The sequence below is a fragment of the Puntigrus tetrazona genome, chromosome 5, assembly GCF_018831695.1.
Source record: "Puntigrus tetrazona isolate hp1 chromosome 5, ASM1883169v1, whole genome shotgun sequence".
Lineage (NCBI taxonomy): Eukaryota > Metazoa > Chordata > Actinopteri > Cypriniformes > Cyprinidae > Puntigrus > Puntigrus tetrazona.
Window position 1 is genome coordinate 27333311 of NC_056703.1, and position 26364 is coordinate 27359674.

General features: G+C 37.2%; 3 protein-coding genes across 8 annotated transcripts in view; 1 reads left to right on the plus strand and 2 right to left on the minus strand.

Annotated features, from left to right (window-relative positions):
• The window catches only part of inpp5jb (inositol polyphosphate-5-phosphatase Jb), a 21910-nt gene extending 20422 nt beyond the window's left edge, over positions 1-1488 (minus strand). Inside the window, exon 1 of the mRNA XM_043239463.1 lies at positions 920-1488. The gene's annotated coding sequence lies outside the window, so the exon portion shown is untranslated. The remainder of the gene's footprint in view (positions 1-919) is intronic.
• The window catches only part of selenom (selenoprotein M), a 10075-nt gene extending 1245 nt beyond the window's left edge, over positions 1-8830 (plus strand). Inside the window, exons 2-6 of the mRNA XM_043239464.1 lie at positions 4814-5030; positions 6407-6442; positions 6588-6622; positions 7573-7651; positions 8181-8830. Coding sequence (XP_043095399.1) covers positions 4824-5030; positions 6407-6442; positions 6588-6622; positions 7573-7651; positions 8181-8393 — 570 coding nt within the window. The 5' untranslated portion in view covers positions 4814-4823 and the 3' untranslated portion in view covers positions 8394-8830. The remainder of the gene's footprint in view (positions 1-4813; positions 5031-6406; positions 6443-6587; positions 6623-7572; positions 7652-8180) is intronic.
• A 1349-nt stretch (positions 8831-10179) lies between these two features.
• smtnb (smoothelin b) overlaps positions 10180-26364 on the minus strand; it is a 46509-nt gene continuing 30324 nt past the window's right edge. For 4 of the 6 annotated variants that reach the window (XM_043238855.1, XM_043238858.1, XM_043238859.1 and 1 more), the window contains 10 exons: positions 20596-20769; positions 20056-20131; positions 19846-19878; positions 19093-19266; positions 18794-18856; positions 18640-18703; positions 18088-18261; positions 17880-18000; positions 17302-17453; positions 10180-11558 (listed from right to left, as the gene is read on the minus strand). In XM_043238855.1, the coding sequence (XP_043094790.1) occupies positions 11396-11558; positions 17302-17453; positions 17880-18000; positions 18088-18261; positions 18640-18703; positions 18794-18856; positions 19093-19266; positions 19846-19878; positions 20056-20131; positions 20596-20769 (1194 nt within the window). In that variant the 3' untranslated portion in view covers positions 10180-11395. Of the gene's footprint in view, positions 11559-14036; positions 14206-17301; positions 17454-17879; positions 18001-18087; positions 18262-18639; positions 18704-18793; positions 18857-19092; positions 19267-19845; positions 19879-20055; positions 20132-20595; positions 20770-26364 lie in introns of all 6 variants that reach the window. The other 2 variants (XM_043238856.1, XM_043238857.1) reach the window with 2 other exon arrangements.

Below are 26364 nucleotides of genomic sequence, written 5' to 3' on the forward strand. Positions count from 1 at the left end.
AGATAGATAGATAGATAGATAGATAGATAGATAGATAGATAGATAGATAGACAGACAGATAGATCGATAGATAGATCGATAGATAGATAAATGCTTTTTAGGCATGCAGCTGTGCTGAGTGTTGAAAACTTCAATGCATAATTAGAGAATTTTGAAAATGTTGATGTTTGTGGGGGTGCGTGGTATTCAGTCACTTCATAGCAACTGAGTGAACTGTACTTGTTGTGCTGTTTGTGGCAAAGCATAATCAAAATCATTGCAAATGAGTTAACTACACATGGTGCATTGTTGTTTCATCATAATCATCCATCCATCTTCAACCGCTCATCCGGTATTCTTATTCCGGTAAATGTTCCAATACTTGGTTATTGGTTATTCACTCGAGGCTGGAGACGGGAAAACTGCTGAAGGTCACCTTACAATAATGTGCATTATGACCTACTTCTGTGTCTGTGTGTGTGTGTTTTATTAGAGAATGCACGAAGAAGCTTTTGAACCATTCGATATCTGATAAAGCTAATTACATTGCAAGGCTGTTTGCGATGGATAGAGCCGGTTAACACTAATGCACATGCATTTCTCTCCTTTAAACACACACACACACACACACACACACACACACACACACACACACACACACATTGATGAATGTGACACATCTATACATTTACAAAACATACAACAGAAATTTTAAACAATAAAACCCAGACAAAAAACATGTAAACAATCCAGTATCGACTGAAGCAAAGATACAGCACTCCAATCTAAACGTATATCACCACAGCCGTAATAATAACAACAACATAACATATAAGCGATTATATTATTAAACTGTGTACGATTTATCAATCATATCTGTGCGTGTCTCGGCGTGTTTGCACTTGAGCTCTGTGAAATATTGCAGTTTAACAGTTCTTACCCAATTTCCTTGTTCAAGACGGACTGAGGAGAACTGGTGGTTTGTTGACAGGCAATATGATTGGCACCGCTGGAAACCAGACTCGCTGATGAATATATTCGCGTTCAGAGATCAGAAAAGCTCATCATTATGCGACAATACCGTCCGTTCACTCAATAGATAGACCCGACGTGCCGCGCCAGTGCCCGCTCTTCCCGTTACATTACCGGCGAAGGACCTTGAGGTTTAGAGAAACGAGAAAATGGGTCGCCGAAGGCAGGTGCATTTCATCTGCGGACGTCGCGGTGTTCTTCGACGGGGAATCGGTTTCACCGAGCACACCGCAGCGCCTGCTGTCAACGACAGACGCGAACGGTTACCGCTGTCCTTCAGAGCCGCTGCTCGCGCTTCATTATTGCAGCAGCGCTGCTGGCGTCGCTTTCGTCAGCGATTTTAATCACCGCGGACGTAATGCTCCTGTCACGTGGTATTATTCCGCCGAAGCGCCGCTGTGGATATAATAGATAATATCTGCACTTCGCCCGGAGCGTGCGAGGTAGCCAAAAGGGTGAAGGTTTAGCATTTAGCATCGGTTACATGCTCCGTTAATGAAATGCCGCATGAGAACGCTTAGCCGTTGTCATGGCAATCAGCGGGCGCCGCTGTATGCGTTTCCGTATACTGTACAAATAATTCACAATATCACATTAAGCTTTGAATGCCAAATGAAAGCTAAATGTGTATTTTTGTTACATTATTACAATTGCTACATATGAAAACATACTACATTATTACTACATATGAAAATTATGCAGCTAAACAGAGTCATCATGAAATCAAAACTGATCAATCTTATGTTTTAATGAATGCAGCAGTGTAGTTGTGAATGATTTTCCATGGACATATTCGTTTTTTATGTTCCAATGAATTTATAGGCCTACTTTATAATTCACATAAAATGTTGAACGCCATTTTCCATGCGTTTATTTGTAACTACCCTAGAATAATAATAATAAAGGTTTTTAATTGGTTAATGTCACTTAAACTCCAGTCCACTCTGGTAAATGGTGCTACCTGGCTTGTGCTTTTAGTAGCATAATTGTCTTGGGAGGCTAAGCAACATAAACGTTTCTCTATTTTCCTGATATTAAGAAAACTTAATAGCATAAAGCTAACGTGTTTTAGCCTTCTTGTCTCCTTCAAGTCCTCCCTCAAAGTCCTCCGACTGAAAAGTCAGTTTCATACATGTCACGTGCTGTTTCACTTTGACATTAGTAATTGATTAAACGCTTTATGCATTACATTCTGAAATGTTTGCAGAATCTTTCACCATATGTATGAGCAAAAATAAACAGATTGTTTGAAATATTTTAGTAATTACAATTAACTGTGGATGGGCAGGCCGATGTTTTTCAAATTTCTGTTTCTGACGCTGAACTGTATAATGTTTCTTTTATGAATGAACCTGTCATACATACATTAAATTAATAACAGCATCTTATAATAAAGTAACCACTTTTGATGTCTCACTTCACTTTATTTCAGACCAACATATGTGCATACCCAGAATGCACGTGAGCTCCTAAATCCAACGTACGAGGCTTTGTAATGTTTTCACACTACTTGAGTATTTTTGATTTTGACAGAATCCTGTCTCCACATGTTTAAGGACTTTCTCCACCCCAGCAGCAAGATTTTTTTTTTGTTTGTTTATTCGCATAATTATGAATGTATGTTCATTTGCATTGGGTTTATCTAAGCTAAGCAAAATTGTATTAGGAGACATGACTGTAGTGGTCTTTGTATAGCTACAGAAAGTGAGTTATTTTAGCAAGATAAGATGTTTTTGTGTTTGTGAGAGTGATTATGTAAGCCGAAACTGCCACTGGATAGAGTGTCTTCTACAGTATTTCACACTCTGGTGCACACTAGACTTGAGTCTCTGTACTGTGTTGGCTTTTGCGCTGGGGCAATGCTGCTCACTACACAATATTCATGCATTTAGGCTCTGTACATTGTTCATATTAGATTTTTTTAGATCTGGCCAGAGAAAAAGGATTCAGAAGATAGATGTAGAGCTATAGGACAACTAAACTGAAAAAAAAATACAATTAATTACATCTAATAAAGTTTATAGTCTATATTTGTCATCTGCACTTATGTGAGTGTTTTGTTACATATGCATAGCCCGCTTAATATAAAATCAACATTTCATTTTCATAATAGGGGAAAAAATATTATTATATATCTTAATTGATAAATATATCAATTCATTCAGATCAGTCTCTATTATAATATGAACATTCACTTTTACCGCACTCTCAAAAACGTACATGTTTGTTATCTTGGTATCTAAATGGTACATATTAGTACTTACAGTGTACATATTTGAAGCTAATAGGTACAAAAGTGTACCATTTGAAAACGTACCATCCCAGTGACAGCTTTTGCACCTTTATTTCTAAAAGAGTGCATCCATAAAAGTAACCAAGTCCTGGCTTGTGCCGTTTTCTTGTTTCACTCAATATCTATCATGCATTCTGTTTTATATGCTGACTTTAAGGCGATCAACTGGATGATGTGTAATCTTTAACAATTTATTGTAATGCATTAAGAATAAACATGCTACAAATGACATCAGCACCAAGTACTGAGTTACAGTCTGCAGGATAAAAGATTGGATAGGATACAATGAAAAAGAAGGCTGTTCCGAAGCCTTACTTGTAAGCATCCTTGTATTTAAAAGATGTTCAGGCAGAACAAACTCAGAATACTCCTTAATGACACAGCAGTTCAGTGTCAGGATAATAGACCCCATGTCTATTTAAAACACCACTATGTGCACATTTGTCCAAAGTGCTATTGAAAACAGGGTTCGCCTGTAGCATCACATTTAGTTACTGTAGTGGACATCCTATGTTATGTTTCACATTAGATAACTTTTTCTGAATTCAGATCAGACTTGTTTACCAGTGGATGCTCTGCAGTGAATGGGTACCGTCAGAATGAGAGTAATCTAAGTAATCTAAGACTCCAATTGAGATGTTTTTTTCTTTCATCTTTACCAGTGTTTACGAAAGGTTATCAAAAACAAACGTGGATGGATTTTGATGAGATGACAACAGAGGATAGATAATATTGTGTGATTAAACATTAAGATATCTTGATGATTTTGTTTTAATTTTTACAGCTTTTTTATTTTTATTTTTGCAGCTTTTAACTTCACAAGATGTGATGTTTTGATCAGCTGTTTGGGCTTATTCTGGCGGCACACACCGCAGAGGATCCACTGCTGAGTAAGCCATATACTGCTGAATTTCTTTAAACCTAGAAGTTCAACAATATTTTTTAGTGTCCCGAGTGTGAATAAGCCATTTTCTGGCTGCAAGGCTTGCAAACCAAGCTGACCTAAACGTGGAACAGGCGTGCTCCAAATAAGGCTGAACAAAAAAAAAAAAAAAAAAAAAAAAAAAAACCTACTGTTCAAAAACTTTTGACTGGTAGTGTAGGCTGATTATTCTCATAGATTGAAACAAATGTGCATCAGCCAGAAAGAAATAGTATAAAAATTTATTGTATGTCTATATATATATATATATATATATATATATATATATATATATATATATATATATATATATATATATATATATATATATATGTGTGTGTGTGTGTGTGTGTGTGTGTGTGTGTATATATATATATATATATATATATATATATATATATATATATATATATATATATATATATTTTTTTTTTTTTTTTTTTTTTTCGTATATTTACGAGTAAATCTTCATCAGATATAGTTTCCTGTCGCACAAACACTGAAATTGTATCACGCTTTCACCAAATCCGTAGTCCCGTTTATACCCATTTCACACTTATGGGGAATTTCTCTCTCTCTGCCTCTAGATAGCGATAGATGATCCCTTCAAAAACACGAGGGGGAAAAGAAAAGGCGAAAGATGAGCGCCGTGACGTGGCAGAGCCGGTGTGGAGAGCGTTCAGTCTGATCTCCAGCAGCAGCAGCATGTGGACGCTCATCTTCACCGCCCTGCTTCCCTCAGTCATCTTATCACACGAAGCGGACACGAAAAAACCCGGCGGTCTGGCGAGAGGCAGAGTGGAGGTGAGAGAACCCCGTCTCCGGCAGGTCATGCGTTCAGAGTCCGACTCGGACCCGGAGACGCTCGGCTCGCAAACACGAGCGTTCCCCTGAAAACGCTCGCCGTGACCCGCTGTGTTTTGTTTTGTCTGAACTGGCAGAGCTACGACCTTTAAACGCGGTGTTTTTGATGAAAGTGTAGGCTAATCCCTAGAGTGAGGGACGCGTTCGGGAGATAGCTTTTTACTTAAGGCTTTTAATGACTCCTTTTACACGTAAGTGTTTGTGTATGGATAAAATGCTTCAGTTTAGTGAATGACAGGCGACCGTGTACCGAAATGAAACCACCGTTTTGCTGCAGAAATATAAACGTCAAAATATAAGTCTGTATAAAATTGACATGTCAAAATAAAAGTCGGTTAGGTATAGCCTGAGGGAAATCTTTAAGAAAACAATTGAGTACCCTAAAATGCTACGTATTCTTGAAAACTATTAAACATAACACAGCAGTTCTAGTATTATGGCGATGGGGTCACTGGATTAGTTTTGACTTTCATATGTTGAACCGGTCCGATCCGGGTTTGTTGGTACCGCAAAGCCGATCATCAGCTTTCTTTGTCAACTCAGACTTGATCCTGGAGCATGTGCACTTAAAAAGTATGACATAATCTTAATGTTTTACTGTGTAGTCCTTTTTAGAGAAACTGGGGGGGTGGCTTTATCTTAGCTTAGCTTGAAGCTGATTGGTCAAATTTCAGTTTGCGCTCTGTAAACCAGAACATAGCCTGTGCCGGAGCAGGTTAGCCGTGGAGTTTAAGTTACTACCGTCATTAATGCTGCTAAAAGTCAAATCAATTTAATGGTAACTAAAACCCAGAGTTGGCGCAAACTAAATCGAAACTTGCCTGGCTAGCCAGCTAAACCGACTTTATGCCACAGGCCCCTGGTTTGAATTTAATCGGTCGAGTGCTGATACAAACTCCAACGACTTTTACTCTTTTCATTTTGCGTTTGAGACTTGCGTTGATATTTGTGGTAAAGATTTCCCAGCGAATCTCTCTGAATATCACACCCTACCCTGACAAGTGGTTGTCTTTTGAGTCACTTAGTTATTCGCTCAGCTGTTTGTTTGCAATCTCTTCCTGTTTATTATTAACGCTTCGGACCACAGCAGTACCTCGCTTCAGTCCGCCGTTGGTCTGAAATGATGCTTTGTATTTCTATGCAAACCAGAGCATCTAGTTTTGCATATCACCGACAGATGCAGCCAAGCAGTGCACGTTAGAGTTGGAAGCCATTTGTAAACCCACAAAAATCACAAATGAGTGCTGTTGTACCAAATACTAGATTAGAGAACCTAAATAACCTAAAATATCATGTCATTTCTCCACTTTGTCCAGACGTGTGGGGGATGACAGCTGAACAGGCTGAGGGAGGTAAGACTGCGTTCACTTCATGGATCATCACTGGGATCATTCGTGTTCACCAGACAGATAACTTTAATGAAATGCATTACTGAAAGCTTTACCTTATGCTTTATTATTATTTTCTATGTTTGTACGTATTATTTTCTTTTTTCAGGTCAAGGCCTTCGTGACCCAGGACATTCCTCTCTAGTATCCTTTAAAATCACAGACGAGTTACGGAAAACATGAAAGTCAATAAAAAGTAAAAAATCATCAAATTGACATTAATAGAAAACATATTTAAAAGTTTTGTTAAATATAACATTTTTTTTTTTTTTTTTTTTTTTTGTGACTTAAAACACTTAAAATGATGTTACTTATTCTGACACATTTATCTACATCAAATCATTTTAAATATCTAATTTATGTATATATTTGTATACGTACATATATTTCAAATTAATCAATTGATACTTTATTCTATATTTATGAATTGGACTAGAAATGACAAGACATTAACTGTCACAAAATTTGTTCAAAATGTTACATCTACTTAATGTTGTAAAGGCATCATCTAAAATAATAAAAATTTTTATCTAAAAATGTATATATATATATATATATATATATATATATATATATATATATATATATATATATATATATATATATATATATATATATATATATATATAAGCAGTAACAAGACCTTTCGTTCTAAATTGTATCTTTTTTTTCTTTTCCTTCCTCCAATCTTTTGTCTCTCTTTTTTTGGTTCCCACTCCCTTCTCACCTTTCACTTCCCTCCAGACTTACACTCTTGTGTGTCTTTACGGGCAGCTCTCACTCTAGTTCTCAAGCTACAACATCCAGCTTCATCTAAGGTTACCATGCTTTCAGTGACGGAACAGAAGTCTGTTCTGTAATTCAACCAAACAAACGAAACCTTTACAGGGTTACATCTTAAACAGATTAACTTTCATTTGTTCAGGTCGCCGTCACTTGATATCCGGCGGTGTATCCAAATCTTTCGCCCTTCAGTCCTTTCTTTATTTCAGCTGGAATGCAAATCTATACGCCAACACCTTAAAGAGACAGAAGCGGGTGTAATTGTAGGCAACTTTAAGCGTTTAGTGCATCCTTAATGTTCATCCGTTCAGCCACAACTTGGTGATGAAGCACATTCCTGGGGCCGACCCTGAACTCGTCCTTCTCAACCACTACTATGAAGAACTAGATGTAAGTAAAACGTCAATGCTTAGCCATTTTTAACCCTTTTTTGGTGGTAATAAACTACTGTCATTATCAAAGACATGCAGTAAAAAAAAATTGCATTCAAAAGACGTTATTTTTTGGCCTTATTGCATATGCATTTCCCTTTTCAAACACACAATTTTATGTTAAACTTCATAAAACCGTTGTTTTCAGACTACATACCCACGTAAAAAAATACTACAGTAACTCATAGTAGGTTAGATATTGTAGTGTTTTTGAATCATACTATCATGAAGTACTTTACGTTAATAATTTGCTGTATTATAAAAACTTTAGTAATATAAACAAATGACTTCACCCATGAACTGTGTTTTCTACGACTGTAAGGTATAGTATACTGTCATACCCTAATTTACTATGGTGTAAAATGAAACAAAAGACAGTATTTATTGTGATTATAACGAACATTTGTTAAGAACTGATGTGATGCACGTCTTTATAACCAATGTATGCATTTCTCATACTTGCAAACAGAGCTGCGTTTGTCTTTCAGAGAATCCCATTATCTGAAATGACTCGCGCCGAGATTAACAAACTCTTGGCGACGCTGGGCTTTTATAAGAAAGAGAATCCCGACGACCAAGTGCCGGAGGAGTTCCGCTTTGCTCCAGCGAAAGACAGTCCTTTCGAGGGCCAATCCACCAGCCCGCCCCCTAAGACTGATACTGACCAATCAGAGGCCGACTCCCAGCACACAGATTTGTAACCCACTTACGTAAGAGAGATGGCGTGGGACGCCAGCGGTGTGAGACCTACTTGATTTACAATTACCATGAGAACTAAAACCGAGCCAGACGAGCTCTCTCCAGAGTTTAATGTGGCCACATTATTGTTTAAAAATAGTTCCTGCATTCAGCAGCTTGATTTGATTTTGAGTGGTGTAACTCCGACTGTAAAATATGTATGTAGTAAGTGTGTGAGTAGTTCATGTTTGTGGCGGTGAACTGTAACGGTCGTTCGCTCTCACTGTTCTGTACAGAACCTTGTTTCTGCCCAGAGGGGACTTTAATGATGTCCACAGCTGTAAAAGCCTGAGACTGGCTGCGGACTGATGATCTCTGGTCTCACGGGCACAAATCAGGCCTCAGAACAGACTGTGGGAGCTTAAAGGTACCACTGACAAAATAAACGGCTTAAACATCACAGCAAACAAGCGTTTATTGATTATTATACAATAGTAGTAATGAACAAGCATGGAGCCCTAGGGGTTTGGGAAAAACGTGGTCTTGAAAGTTGTAAAATTGATAATGCAAAAGAAATTAAATAATGACATTATTAAATGTCAAATAGTTAAGCAGCTTAATTGCAGGCCATTTATGAGGAGTTTACATTGTAACAACTTCATACCAAATTCAAACTAGATGTGGTCAAATGCACATAATTTATATATATATATATATATATATATATATATATATATATATATATATACACACACACACACACACACAGTACAGACCAAAACTTTGGACACACCTTCTCATTCAAAGAGTTTTCTTTATTTTCATGACTATGAAAATTGTAGATTCACACTGAAGGCATCAAAACTATGAATTAACACATGTGGAATTGTATACATAACAAAAAAGTGTGAAACAACTGAAAATGTATGTCATATTCTAGGTTCTTCAAAGTAGCCACCTTTTGCTTTGATTACTGCTTTGCACACTCTTGGCATTTTCTCGATGAGCTTCAAGAGGTAGTCACCTGAAATGGTCTAAGGAAGCCCGTTTTCGCCACTGAATAAAAAATAAAAAGTAATTTTGACGTTCTCACAATTCTTTTTTTAATCAGAATTGTGTGATGTAAACTGGCTATTGCGCGAAAAACTCACAACTGTGAGTTGCAAAGTCAAAATTTGGGCCTATTTTATATTAGGTGGCCTTAACTACTATACATTTTTATTAATAATTTGGTACAATGCACTTAATGTGTACATGCATGTTTTTACATTATACTTGTATTTTTTTTAAAAATACCTGTATGTAATTAAATCTGTAATACATTTTTGTACTTGCGTATATAATTATACTATTGACCCATAAATTACACCTTAACACACCCAAACCACCAGAAAAGTGGTTTGCAAGACAATATTAAAACAGCACGTACATTGTACTTATTGTTGGGCATACACAGTACTTATGGCCTCCTAATGTAAAGTGTGACCCAAAAATTGCAATTCTGAGAACATTCCAGAATGTTTCCCCTCAAAACCCGAACTCACAAGTCTGAAAAAAAAAAAAAAAAAAAAGTCAGAATTGTGACTTTATACGACACAATTGAAATCCCAGTCTTAATTGTGCGTTTATATGTAAAAAAAAAAAAAAAAAAAGAATTCATAATTGTTTGTATCATGCAATTGAGAGATAAAAAATCTGAATAGTTATAAAAAGTTGCAATAGCCTTTTTTCATTCTATGGTGGAAACTGGCGTCCTTATTTTGCACTGATTTTGATTTATTTCAAAAAATGCAATAAATGACAAACACATTTTTTGGTGTCATTTATGGTTTTAATGACTATTATACAAAACCATGGTGTAGCGAAATACTGAGTGAACAAAAGGTTTTGAATGAGTGTGTACAAACAATGTTAATGTTCACCTTTCAGTGTAAGTGAGTGTTAATGAGCCATACTCATGCAACCTTCAAGTACCAAGCAAAGTCACTCTCCGGCGTGGCTGCTGCGTTTCGTCTTCAAAATTAAATTATATGCAGTCTTCAAAACAATTAAAACTACAGCCATCTTTAGAACCAAATATATATAAACATAATTGACCTGAAAGTGAATTTACTGCTAAAATATTCTTCTTTTCAAATTCATGACTAGGGCTACTCATATATATATATACACACTGTTTAAATACACTTTGTTTCTGGCTGAAAGCCGTGTTGTAAAGATGTACAAAAAAACTGACCCTTTAAGCTTATGTTTTGGGATGAACTCCCGACTGAAGTTCAGGAATATCAACAAATCCAAAATATACTCGTCCATAAATAAGGACAGATCGTAAGTGCATCTATACATGCATGCTTGTGCATTTGATATCACTTCAAAATGTGTATGTTCAATTCTTGGCGGACGTCTATCTGCCGTGGAACTAACCTAATGCCGTGTGTTCAGTGTCAAACCAAACTTTCAATTAAGTGAAAAACATTTAAAAACAGTTCATGAGTTCACTCAACGGCTGAAGCCATAACAAGCGGTGAGATTAATATTCTTGCAACGTTTTTTTTTTTTTTTTTAAATAAACGACATTGCATACAAATTATAACAATATAACCTTCATTTCTTTTGGAAACAGAACTAAAACTTCAAGTAAGCTCGTGAAAGCATGCAGGTCTGAGCTCCATTGACAGCAGCAGTACCGTAAAAGCTTTTAAAACCGTAGATATGGGCATTCAACATAAAATCATGTTTCGTTTTTTTGCACATGAAATCAAGTAAAAGAGGCATCTTGGGAGTGACTAAATATAACTTGCAGTTTTCATTTCTTGATGCTTTTTTTTTTTTTTTTTTGGAGCAAACTACTGTTCGTTAAAACAAACAAAAAAAATTCATTCATAAAAAAAAAAATCCATAATGAGTTTGTACAGCTGTTACATTAGGAGTCGTTTAGATCTGCCTGGAAAGTAAACGCAATTTTAACTGTTGAAATGTAACAGGATCAGAATGAAAAAAAAAAACGTTACAGCGTTGTAGAGCGTCAGAAGTCAGCGTTCTGCTGTGCCCGCGCCAGCATCATCTCATGTCTGCGCAGATGGTTCACCAGTGACTGAACGTACGTGAACACGCACTTGGAGTCTGGTTTCTTACCCATGATCATCATGTCCTCCACCTCCAGCAGGGGCATGCAGTTAGCATAGGCCCTAATGAAAAGACAATCACAGACTAATTATAAAATAATGCTAACCAAACACTGCTGTCTATGCTAACGCTGTGCAGTTGATACGCCTAACCAAAAGGGTGCAGCACTGCTGCTTGATACGGAGAGATCACTCGCTACTGGAGAAAAAAGAAAAGAAACTACTTTTGTTTTTGAAGCAGTATAGTTTTAAACTGTATTCATAACATGCAGTCCCAGAAAAACAGGAAAAATAAAAACTGGGTTTACATTAATGCACTAAAACGCATCCTGAGGTTAGGCACTCTTATGTAACAAAAAAAAATAAATAAAAATATTATGTGAACATAAAATCGATTAGGAACCATGTACAGTTCCATACTTTGAAGATGATTTACATCAGGACATTTTAAAATGAGGCGTGTAAAAAAATGTTTGAGGCAAATACTAAAAAAACGACAAAAAAATAAAAAACATAGAAACTATTTATAGTAGTAAAAATAAATATATTACAGGGCGGTTGAATGCTTGAATCTGATTGGCAGACGGACATTTTAAGGCAGCTCTTTGATCGCATTACAGTTCTGTATCACTTTATTTCAAAGATCTTACAATAGCAAAATAACTGATACTGGCCAAATAAATATTATAATCCATATGATAAAAAGCGCAGCTCCATGTTGTGCCACAAAATTGTGTTTTATGTACGGCAAGCACATACTCCAGCTACACACCTCTCCCGCTCTCTTTCCTTTAAAGCCCAAGACGCAGTAATATACGTGCTAATGTATCTTTTACATGTATGTATTTGATGTATTACGGCCCTGTAGACTTCCACTGCAAGTGCATTGCTGTCAATTTGTTCTAACAAAATTCGAAAAGATTTCAGTACCCGACAGCGCGGGAGAAGCTGTAGACGTATGTTAAGCTGCACTGAATTCTGAATAATTTACCCATTGCTCCTCTAAGACGAAGCTGTGATAGCAAACGTTCAGCATGTGCCCAGAACTAGCTTCTGTTTAGTGTCTGATGTGCTCTTTACGCTGCTAGCTAAAGCAGGCCAGGCTTTGATGGGCTCATTTCACATCTCTATGAGCAGGACCATGTTTGGGCATCAGCGTCTTCACGGCTTCAGTCTGTTGTTTCATGTGCTTTCTCTCTGACAAAAAAAAAAACGGCTAAGCTGGCAGACACGCAATATTTTGTTATGCTAATTGTCAGAAACGTACTAACAGCACGCTGATGAATACCAATTCCTGTCACGGAGCACGTGTGGGACCAAAGGGCCTTACCTTTTAAGATCAATGTGCAGGTTTGGTGCAACTGGATTTAATATGTTGACTTTTATTAAGTAACGCTTCAAATATCTGAAAAGATCAAACCAAGCGGCAACTGCTAACCTAGTCATTGCAGTGATTTCTAACCCGCTGGTGATTTTCCGTGGTTTATGAATCAGTTCACACAGGTGTAGGTGAGTAGGACTTGGCTCGTCGTGTAATATTAACATTTCTCCCCTGCGATGCAGTTTCTCTGCGTGAAATAAAACGGCTTTGGTAATGCTTACATGCACAGAAGCGTATTGTTTCTTTAAAAAAAACGAAATCGCCAACTATTGCTGTTTTTAATCTTATTCGTAAATTCATGTGAACAGGGCTCATTTTAAAAACCTATGGTAAATTGCTGTCATGTATTAAAGCGCATTTCTGTATTCGTTTACATGATACAGACAGTTTTGTTAGTAATTTTGATTAGTAATATGCATCGGTATGGGCTTAAATTGCACAATTTTTTGCACCTTCAAAATTCCAGATTTACAAATAGTTGCATCTCAGTCGAATTCTGTCCTATCCTAACAAACGTCAATAGAAATGATGAATTCAGATGATGTATTCAGTTTTCAATGGTTCTGTGGTCCAGGGTCACACATTAGTACTGCAATTTTACATTGTACTATATATACATTTTACTGTACTGTATTGGAATATATTTATAATTATTAAAAAAATGTTATCAATCAAAAAGGAAAACTGGCCTATTGTAGAAAAAAATAAGTTACTGGAAAAAGTTTTAGTTGGTTCTCCTGAAGAATACACCCCTTATTTTTCATTTTTACCAAAACTGCACAGCCCAAAAATATGGTCCACGCTCCAAAATATAAAATAAAGTAAAATGCAGATACTTACCAAAAAACAACATATAAATAAAAAAAATACATAAAATCAATTATTCTAAAATAATTATTTCTTTCCAAATATAGCTATTCTATCTTCCTGTATTTTTTCAGCTTTACTCAAGCAGCCCTAGTGCACCTTTAATATTCTCCAAACAATTAAAACCTGATCATTACCACTACTTTGATATCTTTCCATTTTACTATCTTTTTTTTCACTGAATGTTAGCAGGAAACATTTTAAAGGTTAGTGTGCTCCGTCACGTTTCATTCTTGCCAGTCCCAAGACTGACTAAGCCGGGTTTCTCCTCAAAGATCTGATCTGGCTCTCACCGTTTTCTCTGAGTTTTGAGCCTAGGAGGAGTTTTTGGTTTTGACCAAGCCCTTCTGCACCAATCCCCTGTAGAACTCCTGGAGGTACGTGTACACGCACTTCCAGTCCGGCTCCCGCATCCGCACCATATCCTCCACATCCAAAAGCTGCGGACAGTCTGCCAGCTTCCTACTCTCACGGCGAGGTGGGGGACAGAGGAAGGAAAGAAGGCAGAAAAAGGACGGAAACAAGTGGGACATACAAGGCCAGTGAGGAGAGAGACACACACAAGACAAAATCAAAAAGCCAGCATTAAACTCGGTGATGACAGAATATGTAACTGTGTTTTCATGCCTTTACATTCATAACAAATACATGTGCAAAGACAAACAACATCAAAAAAAGCAACGATGCATCCATTCTGTGATCTCATTATGCAAATGTGACTGTGAACAACAACAACAACAACAACATACAGTATGGAGACAATAACGGCAATGCAAAAAAGTGATGACTAAACATGTAACCCTTTGTCTCCAGACAAACACGGTTTGTCTGACTGGAAAAAAGCCTTTAGAAGCTCAGTGATAGGATCATGCTGGAGCGGTGGAGACTGATCTCTTTAAAGGCACACATCGGTTAATGCTTGCAGAAGAAAAAAAAACAAAAAAACACTCTCCTGTGTGTTTTTTGATCTCAAACAGGGACATGGTTATAAAAATTAATCTTCGGTTTCGCTTTCATAACGCAACATTTCATAATGTTTTTTTCAGTTTAAGCATGTTGGGCTCTGTTGGGACAGCATCCTAGCAACGAACCCGTTTCTGAAAAAGTATGTTTTCAAATTATGGTAGAACTAGATTTGTTGGTTCTTAGGGTAATTATTGTTTGGTTAGAAAATATAAGAGGTTCTGAAACAGATGTTCTAAATATCAATCGCTGTTTAGTACCTTCATAATGTGTCTGAGTGAAACTGATAACTATATAAAATCCATTCTATATTATATGTATATAAACTGACTTCATTCTTTTATCCACCAGGAAGTAAACAGCAGATACTTTAATACACAAAGCCTTTTTTTGGTATGTTGTGGTGTATAACTAAAGGTGCTTTAGTGGTTTATTGTTTATATATGTAAGTGTGCTGTTTTGCATTCTTTTCCAGCTACTATTGCCCATAACATTAATCGCACCATGTTAGTGCGGCAGAAATATTAGATATTCAATATGGACTTTATTATATTAGATAAAGACATGAATTAAACCAGTTTTGGTTGTTTTTAATGTATAGCGTTTATGCATTTGTATTTATACTGAATGTATTTAGGCTACTGTATTATTATTATTATTTTTTTTTAAAACAAATACAAATGATGTTACATTTTACCATGGTAGTGAGGTGCTGAGTGTCATGTGGTCATCATGATCTAATTGTGATACTCTAGATTACTGACTGTGCTAAAACAGTGCTAAAGGCCTCAATATACTTCAAATATACTTCATTTTTCATTTGAGGGCAAAAAGAAGTTCACCAACTTAAATATGTCATCTTATATAGTGTTATTACTACAAATAAACATTTATATCAGGTTTTATTTTCTGCATATTTGTATCCATAGCAAATAACTGAATATGAAGTCCCCTTGGGGCCGCTACAGCAATGACAGATGGTGCCTTTAATGATGACAACAGTTGGGGTAGTGAGATAAACCAGTGCTCACAGTCAGGTGGAGGAAAATGAAATGAGAAAGTGTCTACTGATATTACCTGAACACAGACTAACCCAAAGGGGAAGCAGGTTAAGGCCTATTCTCAGGTCAGCAAACAATACTGACTCGGAGCAAAGCTCTTCTGTTAGCAGACACTATTCTGGGGAGACGTTCAGCTGGATGTTTCTCATTTAGAAATGCATGAATGTTAGGTTAACTGGGAAACGGGAAAGGAGATAAGCAGAGGAGAAATTTAAATCATTAAAAAAAAGATTTTAGTTGTTTAAGTGGACCTAACTCAAGGAAATGACAGCTATTAAAAGATGATTAATCTGAGAGGACCGGAGATGCAGATCAGAAGAACTTGTTATAAATCTGGCTGCATTAAAACAGAAACAAACCAAAACATTTACAAAAACATTACATTTTGAATTACTCAGCAAGGATGCATTAATTTATTCCAAAAATATGTTATTAATGATTCTATTTCAAATAAATGCTGTTTTGTTGAACTTTCTATTTATGGAAAAATATGAAGTTTTTCAACATTGATAAAATCAGAAGTGATTTTGAGTAGCAAGTGAGCATATTAGACTGATTTCTGAGTGATCGTGTGAAACTAAAACTGGAGTAATGCTGCTTAAATTTCTGCTTTAAATCACATGTTAAAATATATTCACATTATATTATATTTACTCTAAATGGTAAAACTACTTCACAATATTACTCTGTATTTTCGATCAAATAAATGCAGCCTTGGTGAGCATAAGAGACTTATTTCATAAACAATTCTACAGAGCTCAAACTATGTGTATGAAGGCAGGTGGCTGGAACGCAAAACTGACATTGACCCGTGCGTTGTATCTGGAGTTTGACAATATTGGAAACATGGGGGACTTCACTAAAAATCTGTTGTGCCTGCTGATAGCATCATTTATTTGCACACGCTTTTTCAGCAAATAAATCATTCGAAATAGGTAACGCCGCAAAAACGGCCACAAAAATAAGAGCCGAACAAAATTCGCATTGCATGTTTCAAGACATATGTCGACATATGTCAGACAGACCACCTCAGTCTGGCATCTTTTATTGAGACTGTACAGCCTCGCTCCGCCGCTGTGATATCCAGGCACTTGATCAGCTCAAGAAGCAGAAAGTGCGCGTGACACGTCTGGATATTTGCCTGGTTATAACGGAATTAAAACACTTGTACACAAACAGCTGTTGGCTTCCAGCTTTCCATCTGCGGTAACAGCAACACATTAATTACATGAGGCCAATGTTTCTAAAATGTCTTATTTGCACAGAAGAGGCCGTTTGTGTTTTGCTACTAAAGAATAACCTTTTTACATAAGTTCTGACATTAAATGCAATATGTTAATGTAAAGATGCATTAATGAACAGTGCTATACGAGCACACAACTGATTGAGCTTGACGTCTGAAGCAACCGTTTTTAGTGAATTCGCCCCAAAGTGCAGAAACTCAAATTTGAATCGCATTTCTGACTCTCACTTCATTGGTTCTTGGTTGTTTTGTAAGCGTTTGATCATGTGATATATGCGACTCTGGACTCACTCTGCCGTGCTGAAGGCCACCTCAAAGTTCTGCCTGCGGTTTGCAGGACTGAGGCTGGAGTAGTCGAAGGCCTCTGGAAAGAAGTTATGCACCAGAGCACAGAACGCCATGCCGTCACTCCAGCTGGAGGAGAAGTTCTGGATGTCCACATTCTTTATGACATGGAGAAGAGAGAAACAATATGAAAACACAAAGCAGAGACAACTGCCAATAAGGATGTACACTACTGTTCTACCGTTTGGGGTCAAGTACGGTTTTGAAATGATTTTGAAGAAAGTCTCTTCTGCTCACCCACGCTGCATTTATTTAATCAAAAGTACAGTAAAACACTAATAGTGTGAATAAGAAATAGAAAATGTGTGCATAATCACTTCAGTACTTTCTACAGCACACTAATGAACTATATTATAAGTTAAGTGCTGTTTTAGGGCAGTTTTGTAGCATGTGCTTTATCTCATATAGCACATGGTAAATAATTGTGTTTTATGAAAGAAAAAAAGTCCAAAAAGGGTGAGCAAATGATTATTATGGTTTCATTTTTCTTTTTTTTTTAAGGATCTGATTTTTTTCCCGGTTACCTCATAGGAACGGGTCTTGGATCTGCACCAGTCCAGCAGCATCTGTTTGATGGAGTTGGCGTTGGGGACACCAAAGCTTGTGGAGCGCTGCACCTTGTTTACTTGAGTAATGGCCGAGTTGCTACAGTCAGAAAGAGAAACGTTGTTGAACAGGTGGTATTTCTTTTAGCTAAATGAGACTGAAAGTGTGTGAAAAACGCAGGCTCACACTCCAGAGCCTCCAGTGTTCTCGAGCTTCTCGATCATGGCTTTTCGCGCCTGTGCTGCAGATGTTTTGGGTAACGTCTGAGCCCTCATCAGCTCCGATCTCTCTGCCTGTCTGCGCTCAAGAGCTGATGTTCTGCTGGAGCTACGAGATGTGTTGTCCTCACGGTCAAAAACACTGAAAAATACATCACAGAACAAATCAACCAACTATGACGAAAGACCTTAAAGGTGCAGTATATAATATTGACATCTAACAGTTGAAATGGGCACTGGAGTCCAAACTCAAAATACTGGAGAGCTCTGATTCTTCTGCACTCTCCTCCTCATTCGACACTCGTAATTCTTGCTGAATAAAACTATTAGTTTTTTATATATATATATATATAGAAAACCTTTAGAACAGAAATGCATGTACAGGAGGATGGGACTTTATTATATATTGTTATTACATTCAGTGGTGTTACTGTGATATATAACGCCTGACTAGTTATACAGCAATTATTTCAAAATGAACTACAGTGTATAAAATTAGACCAGACTTTAAAGCACTCACCTGCCAACCTTCCTAGTGGATGTGGTGCTGGAGAAACTGTAGGATTTTGTTTGCACTGTGCCTTCTGATGGGATAACATTAAAAAAAAAAAAAAAGTGTTCGGTATGGGTGCTGGCAGGACTTAAAGCTGAATACTGAATAACGGTAAACTCACTGTCTGTCTTTTGAACATAGCTGGATTCCATGATAGTGCTGTGGGACGTCCTGCCTCGATCATCTGCACACACAACCAATGACAGCATTACAATAAAATTACGCACATAGTTAAAGCAACAGGCAGCATTAAAAAAAAACAAAAAACTGGGCCCCCCAGCAGTAAGTGTTGTTACTCATTTTAAAGTGGCCAGCCAGATATCATTACATACTTTTGAAGTATAAACATTACATTTTTATTGTACTACATAGGGTGAAAAATCCAGCCAAGTAGAGTTCACTAAATTACTGCTGTGCTACCTGAATGGGTGACCCGATTGGTGACGTGACTGATAGTGGAGCCGTCTGCGGAGCGCTCCATCTTCTTCATCACGACTTCACTGGCGTCTGCACCCACCCGGCCTTTCTGAGATTTCTCCTCCCGCTGCTGTCTGAGCTCCTGCAGACGCAGATCTCGTTCCTTCTCTCTCTGGTCTGAGAACATGGGCAGCGTCAGGAACAATAATTAGGGTGAAGATGGAGAATGGATCAGGGACGCACAAAACACGAGTGATCGTATTAGTACTTTTGCAACGATCAACATGATTTAGACTATCTGTCTAGGAAGTGTGTCCATGAAACTTGTTTGAAGATAGTGTTTTGCAACACAGAAAATCACACACATCAGAAAACTTGTCCATGACAAGTCAAGCTTCCAGCTCAAAATTGAGCAAAATAGTGCCTAATTACTGACAAAACACAGAGATATGATTTTTAGTCAATATTGCACACCATCACACCATAAATGATCGAAGCACTGTGCGCATATTCGATCAAGCAAACACAAAGCAAGCAGTACCATATGATAACCAAATGCATATGCCTTCATGCATGGTCAAAAAACCAAATGACATGTATCACAAAAACCACACATGGCGCGTAAAAACTACATTCCGTGTATTCAAATACAAACCAAGTCTATAGCCAAATGAAGCCTAACTGACCCTTCACTAAGGTCATGGGCATTAGCAAAGGGTCAGCTGGGCACAAACAAACACAATCCAGAAACCCTACCCATTTCCTCCTGTGTACATCCCAGTCTAGCCTCTGAGAGCAAAAAGAAAGAAACAGCACTCAACAAAAGGGAAGTAAAGAAGACAGTGCGTCTTGCACCGTGAACTGATACACTTTCTGTGTTGACGCCCATCAGTATATTGAAAGAATAAAGAAAGAAGAAAAGAAGAGATGAGTGCTGTGTAAGAAAACAAAAGTAGAGATTATCACCTCGCTTTTTCTTTCGTAGTTCTCTCATTGCGGTCCTGATCATTTTCCTTTCTTCAAAATCTTTGCAATCATCAAGCTGCAAAAACATACCCACCCGAAACAGACCATAATAATAAAAATGTAAGTAATAATAATACAGCAACTCATTGTACTTCTATACATAAGCATTTTAAAAATGAATCATGCAAAATAATACTAGGAACAGTTCACCCAAAAATGAACATTATGACAAAAAATATATTTTGAAGCATGCATGCGGCCAAACCGTTCACTGTAGCTACGGACTTCCATAGTATTTTTTTCCCATACTGTGTATGTTGATGGCTACCAGTTACTGTTTGGTTACCGACAATCTTTTGTGTTCAACAGAAGCAAGAAAGAAACTCATAGGTTTGGAACAATTTGAGAATGAGTAAATGATCTCAGTTTCCATTTTTGGGTTCTGTTTTGTCTGCATGAGCATCATGTCTCCTTTTTACTGATCTTTGATCATTTTTTTGTTGTTGACATTTGTATATGACAGCAGGAGAAATAAAATACCATTTTGTCCAGAATCTCCTCATCCTCAATCTCTTGTAGCTTCTCTGAGGTCAGCTTATCGCTTTGCACCTCATTTTTGATGGAGGTCATGGATGAGCCGTTAGGAAGCACAGGAACATCATGGGAAGCCTCGCTCACAGATTCACCCACAAGGGATATGGGCTCCGTCTCCATCTGTATGTGTGTGTATGGGGATAAAAGACAAATGTTAAATGCATGAAACTACACTTTTTAAAATGTTACTGCAGATGCACAATCATCACAAAATTTCATGTTATATTACGTTAAAATGCATATATTGGAATGCATATATGCATATATGGAAAGAATATCTATATAATGCTGACAGACAGACAGATGTCTGTTAGGATCTTATACTATGACACTAAAAGAAAGTGATGACATTTATACTTCTGAACAGCTAATCCCTTAAGCAGGCTATAATCGACAGCAACACAATTGACATCAGGATTTAAGAGCAGAGATGATAAAAATAGCCGTCCAAAAATAAAACTGGCGGAGTGATGGAGAGATGGGCAAAAAAAAGAGGAATAAGCGAGTGAAACCCTTGCAGCAGACAGAGGAGATGGAAAAAGGGGGCTGGTGGAAGGGAGAGAATGTTTCTGAATCTGATCTATGAGTACAGCTGTGTTTACACAAAAGCCGTGGAAGCTCGCTGACATTTAGACAGGAATGAGAGCTCAGTGATTTCTGTGAATGTCCCCGAGAGCCTCAGCCTGCCGCTCTCATCCACGTCACACTCAGCACTTCACTGAACTCTGCTTCAATGAAGCGCCGTGGTTGTGCAGGTCATGTCAGATAGTTATTAATGGAGAGTGTTTAGACGATTAGATATCCAGACTCTTAAAAAAAAAAAAAAAGAAGCAGCTTGTGACAAATGAAAAACAATGCACAATCTATATGCAATCTATAAAATGCAGAGACTGACGATTGAGATTGCGTAATCTTACATGCTACAGTTGATTGGTCCATTTTGATAATAAAAGCAGCGTTTGGGATCACAGTGCTGTTTTGTTTATAGCCCTTACTGAGAAACAACTATTTTACCACTCCAAAAGCAGAACCTAGTGGCAAAAAAATGGCATTTTCATTCAGACTAATGTGAAAATCAGTCAAGATTTCCCAGGTCTACTTGCACAACAAGTTGGCGGGCAATATGCTAATGTTTCATGGTGATGTCATGATGACTTGTTTTAATGATTCAGAGTAGTCTTTCACTTAGAGCCGTGTTACACACCTCACGAAAGGTAATTTTCAAAAATCCATAATAGGGGCACTTCAAATAAAATCATGTTTAATATGCACAATAGGCTGTATCTGTTTAATAGGCTTCTGTTTTTCAGTCCTCATATTTAAGACCTCTTCAATTTATGATTTAAATACCTGCAGGGAGTTGCGTATGTGCTTCTGAAGAAGTAAATGCGTTTTAAAGTTCACACAAGCAAGTGAAAGGCTTACACTGTCAAACTCTGCAATGAAGCAATTGTTACGTCAGTTTAGGTAAATGCATTAGGGGTGTTAAATGAATTTAACAGCATTAGACAAATTTAATTAACCTCATAAAGTAATGTGCTAACTTTGGCAGCCAGATTAAAAATCGTTGGTATGTAATGCAAACGCGCTATGCCTAAAATGTAAGTCTGGTATTCATTCATAATTATTTACACCACCAAACACACACAAAGACTTGTGCAGAAATAGTTCAGAATACCCACTGCAAATCTTATGCCACAACAAGTTACCATCTTTTTACATCTTACTAATCCCAGCTTAACTAAGGCTTTGCTTCACACTAGCAAATTCAGACAGGTTTTAGACCGCTTTTAACCAACAAAAGCATATTTTGTGCTAAGCAAGTATTAGTTTTCAATCTAAAACTCCAATACTTACAATATTTAAATTTAATTACCACCAACTTTTCTGCTCACTGAACTACATGTAGTGTATCTAGAGCGTAACTAAATCAAGAGATCCCTGGAAAATCTGATCTGACTGAATCAAATCTCTTCCTGGAAGCAAACTCAGACACTAAGACTTTCAATTAATCAGACATAAATGGGCCATATGATTCATTTTGTTTCCAAATGCACTGGGCTAAGCCATAAAATCTATTTGAAGCATAAGTTAAAACTAATTATTCATACCAAATGGGATCTTTGATGGTGAGTTTACAGTATGTTTTATTTGTGAAGACAAAAGTATGGCACAAGCTTCAATGAAAGAAAATCTTTAACTCGAACCCCTATATTTAGACGGTTTTCTTGGTAAATTTTCCAGTCCACGTTATTCACCACAAGCGCAGATGACTAATAATACATAGTGGAAAATTATACTATTAAAACCAAAGCCATCCAAATGATGACAGCAGATTCATAAAGGAAAAACTATTTTCCATCATTGGTAAGCATAAATATGCAAATACTACTTGTTTCAATTGGCAAAAGCTTATAACATCCATCTTTCTGAGTCACAGTTCACCTTGAAGACTTTCTTTTTCTTTTTCTTTTTTTTTTGCAAATCACAATGCAAGAAGTTATTGATGGTTGAGGTAATGATGGGATTAATTTGCTTAGGTTTTCTAAATAGTAAATAATATTTAGACCCAAACTGAAAGACCCACACCAAATGGTCTCTTCACATTTATTGCAAAAATTATTAAATATTACAGACAAAGGCATGAATTACTTGAAAACCATACTCAAGCAACCAACTCGAATCGTATTGGAATTTGAAGTTGTAGACTATCTGATTAGCTGATTAAAGTTCTCAAAAACGTGTTAGTCAACTTCATTTGTGTGGAGAGTAATCATGTGATTATTTACTTTAAAAAAATCGGAATAAAACTAAATTGAAAATTTAAAGCCCCCTTGAACATTTACAAACACTGCCTCACTCACAAAGTCTCGGTTAAACCCAAGCACTCAAAAAGGCATTACCAATATCTTTCAGAAAATTTTCAGCCATGACAATCTGAGTCAAAATCTGCTAAGGGGTAAAAATTGTAACAAAAAAAGTAAATAAACAACATGTTTCAAGTTAGTTTTCACTTTTATTTACAAAAAAAAAATTCATTTTAATGGTTTATTATTATTTTTTGTTATAAGAGACAATAAAATCACTTTCTGGTTATAAAAAGGCTTGATTTTGAAAAAAAGATTTTGTCAAAACGATTTGCACAATGCATATTGATATTTATGAGAATTAAATTTATGAAAATTTAATTACTTAATTACTGATTTTGACTTGCATATGAAACATCTGCGATTCACAACTAACAGCTAATGCACTCCCATTAGCTTAAAGTAACGTTGTTGACAAGTTATGTGGAAACTATAGTACCTTCAATGGCCTGAAGATGGTGATATCACAGAAATCATAAAAATAAACTGCTGCTTAAAAACGTTAAGTTTCAGGCAAAATGTAACTAGTAAGTTGAATTGTTTGCATTTCTCATGACAAATGCAATGGAGTAAAGAGTACATATACTCGTACTCAAAATTACTCAAAAACAAAGTGTTTAGAGTAAAAGTTGCTACTTTACGCCACTGGAAAACTGTCATACATATTACCATGCTATTCATAAGCGAGATAATGTCCTTTCATTCATAAGTATTTATGCAAAATACTACAATTTAGCAACACAGCACAGTTCAACTACTGGATAAGATAATTTTACAAACCACAATGCAAGGTATTCTTGATGGTTGCTAGGGCACTGCAATTAGACTGGTTAATGATTCTAGGTAGTACACCAGTCCAAATCAAAAGAGTGGTCTCAGAGACCAACGCAAGTCTGTATAGAACATTTTAAATTTAAAGTGGTCCTTTGCCTTAGCAAAACTACTTGTGTTTACATTCTGCTAAATGTCTGGAAAAAAGCCACACTTATACTACCATGCTATTTTTCCTTGAGGCATTGCTGGGTGGAGACGACACAGAGGACTCGTGGCAAACGGCAGCAAAGGTTGGAGGATGTAGCTCCGGGTTTACTTCTCCATCAGAAGGATTGTTGTTTGCTGCCTCCATGTCATGCTCTTGTATCAGTTTTGGTTCAGGCAGTCCAAGGGCATCGCAAAGCGCCATTACTTGCCTTACAAGCTTCTCTTGCTGGATTCTTAAACTCAAGTTCTCTTGCTGTAAGGCAGATATGGCCTTAACAACAGGCGCAACCTGGGCTGTTGCTTCCTCCAAACGGGCCTCTATGCCTTTGCCAAAGACCTTCAAATCGCAATGTACCTCTTGCACAGCTCGCTGAAGATTGAGTTCCAGCTCGTAAAAATGTTCATCTGCTTTTTCATCTTCCTGGTCTACAACAGTCTGTAATAGAAGGTCTCCGATCACAGCCTCTAGGCCAGACTCAGCACAATCTTGATCCAGATTGTCCTGGGAACTGACTTGGTCGCCTAGGTCTGGCATGGAGTCCAAACTGACACCAGGCATGGTCTGTTTGGATGCTTTTCTAGTAATCAACAGGTACCAAAAAACGTCAAAATCTCCAACAATTAAACTTTAGAAGACCTATCAGAGCAAACCGCCTTGCAATAGGTATAGACAACACAAAATACGCCTAACTTTGTCTGCCAGTCGAGACAAATCCCAACCCTTTATACCTCACTCCAGACCCCCATCAGCTGTCCAACGCGTCAGCCAATGGTGAGCCTTGGAATTCTGTCGCCATGGTAGCTGGAGGCCCCAGAGCCCCCGCTAACTCAGGTGCCACAGTCATCTATTTATCAACAGTGGCCATTATTCCAGTGGGCAATCACCCATAAGCCCCCAGCTCTCTTTTTTTAGAGCTCTTGTCCTTCACACCTTTCAATCGCAGAGAACAAAGTCTGCAGAGCAATGGTGAACAATCTGACCACATGTCCATAGTGCAAATCCAAGGAACAAATGGTTGATTAGCTTTTTTCAAGTGTGTCAGTTCGATCTTAAACCCTAGATGTACTACATCAGCAGGGTAGGGTTGCACCAGCCATTTAGACACTTTACTAAAAGGTATACAAGGAATTAAAGCTACTCATTTATTAGTGTTATTCTACTTTACTGAGCCAAAATTTGCTGTGAAACTGATGTACTGGCAGGTCTTTTTTCATGTTGATATACTGTATAACTTACATTCAAGACTAATGGATTATCGAAAGAAAAAAAAAATTCCATTGGTTGTTAATTGGATGCAAGCAACTCTGAATGTGACTCTGCAGTGGATTGTTTGAAAACAATTTGATTAAGTGGACTAGATGTCACCTGTGAGAAGACATGAGACAAACACAATAGTCACAAAATAACCATTTAAAAAGAAACAATGCATCTCCATGCAAATTTATGCAAAAACATTCCACTATAAACCTCTGTGCAAGCAATTCAATGAAAGATTTTTGGCCCTGATTTAACACAGTGCAACTGGTGTATCACTAAAAGGCACAATACCTGTCATCTGGAAACTTTGAGTAGTCAAAACCACCTCTGAGCTTTTTGACCCAGAAGACGGATCATTCAATAGCATGACTGCATCAGCATATATTTGAGACTCAAGACAGCTATTCCAATCAGTCTAGTATCATTCAAGCAACAATGCCTGACCCTCAGACATACCGACAGCCATGCAACTAAAAATATCTGGCATAGTTCAAAATGGACCATCTAAATATACCACCGCAAGCTGTTAAAGAGTGACCACAAACAAACCCTGTCAAGAATGTAAGGTACATCAAAAGGTACAGTCGGAAGAAACACAGCAGCAGTACT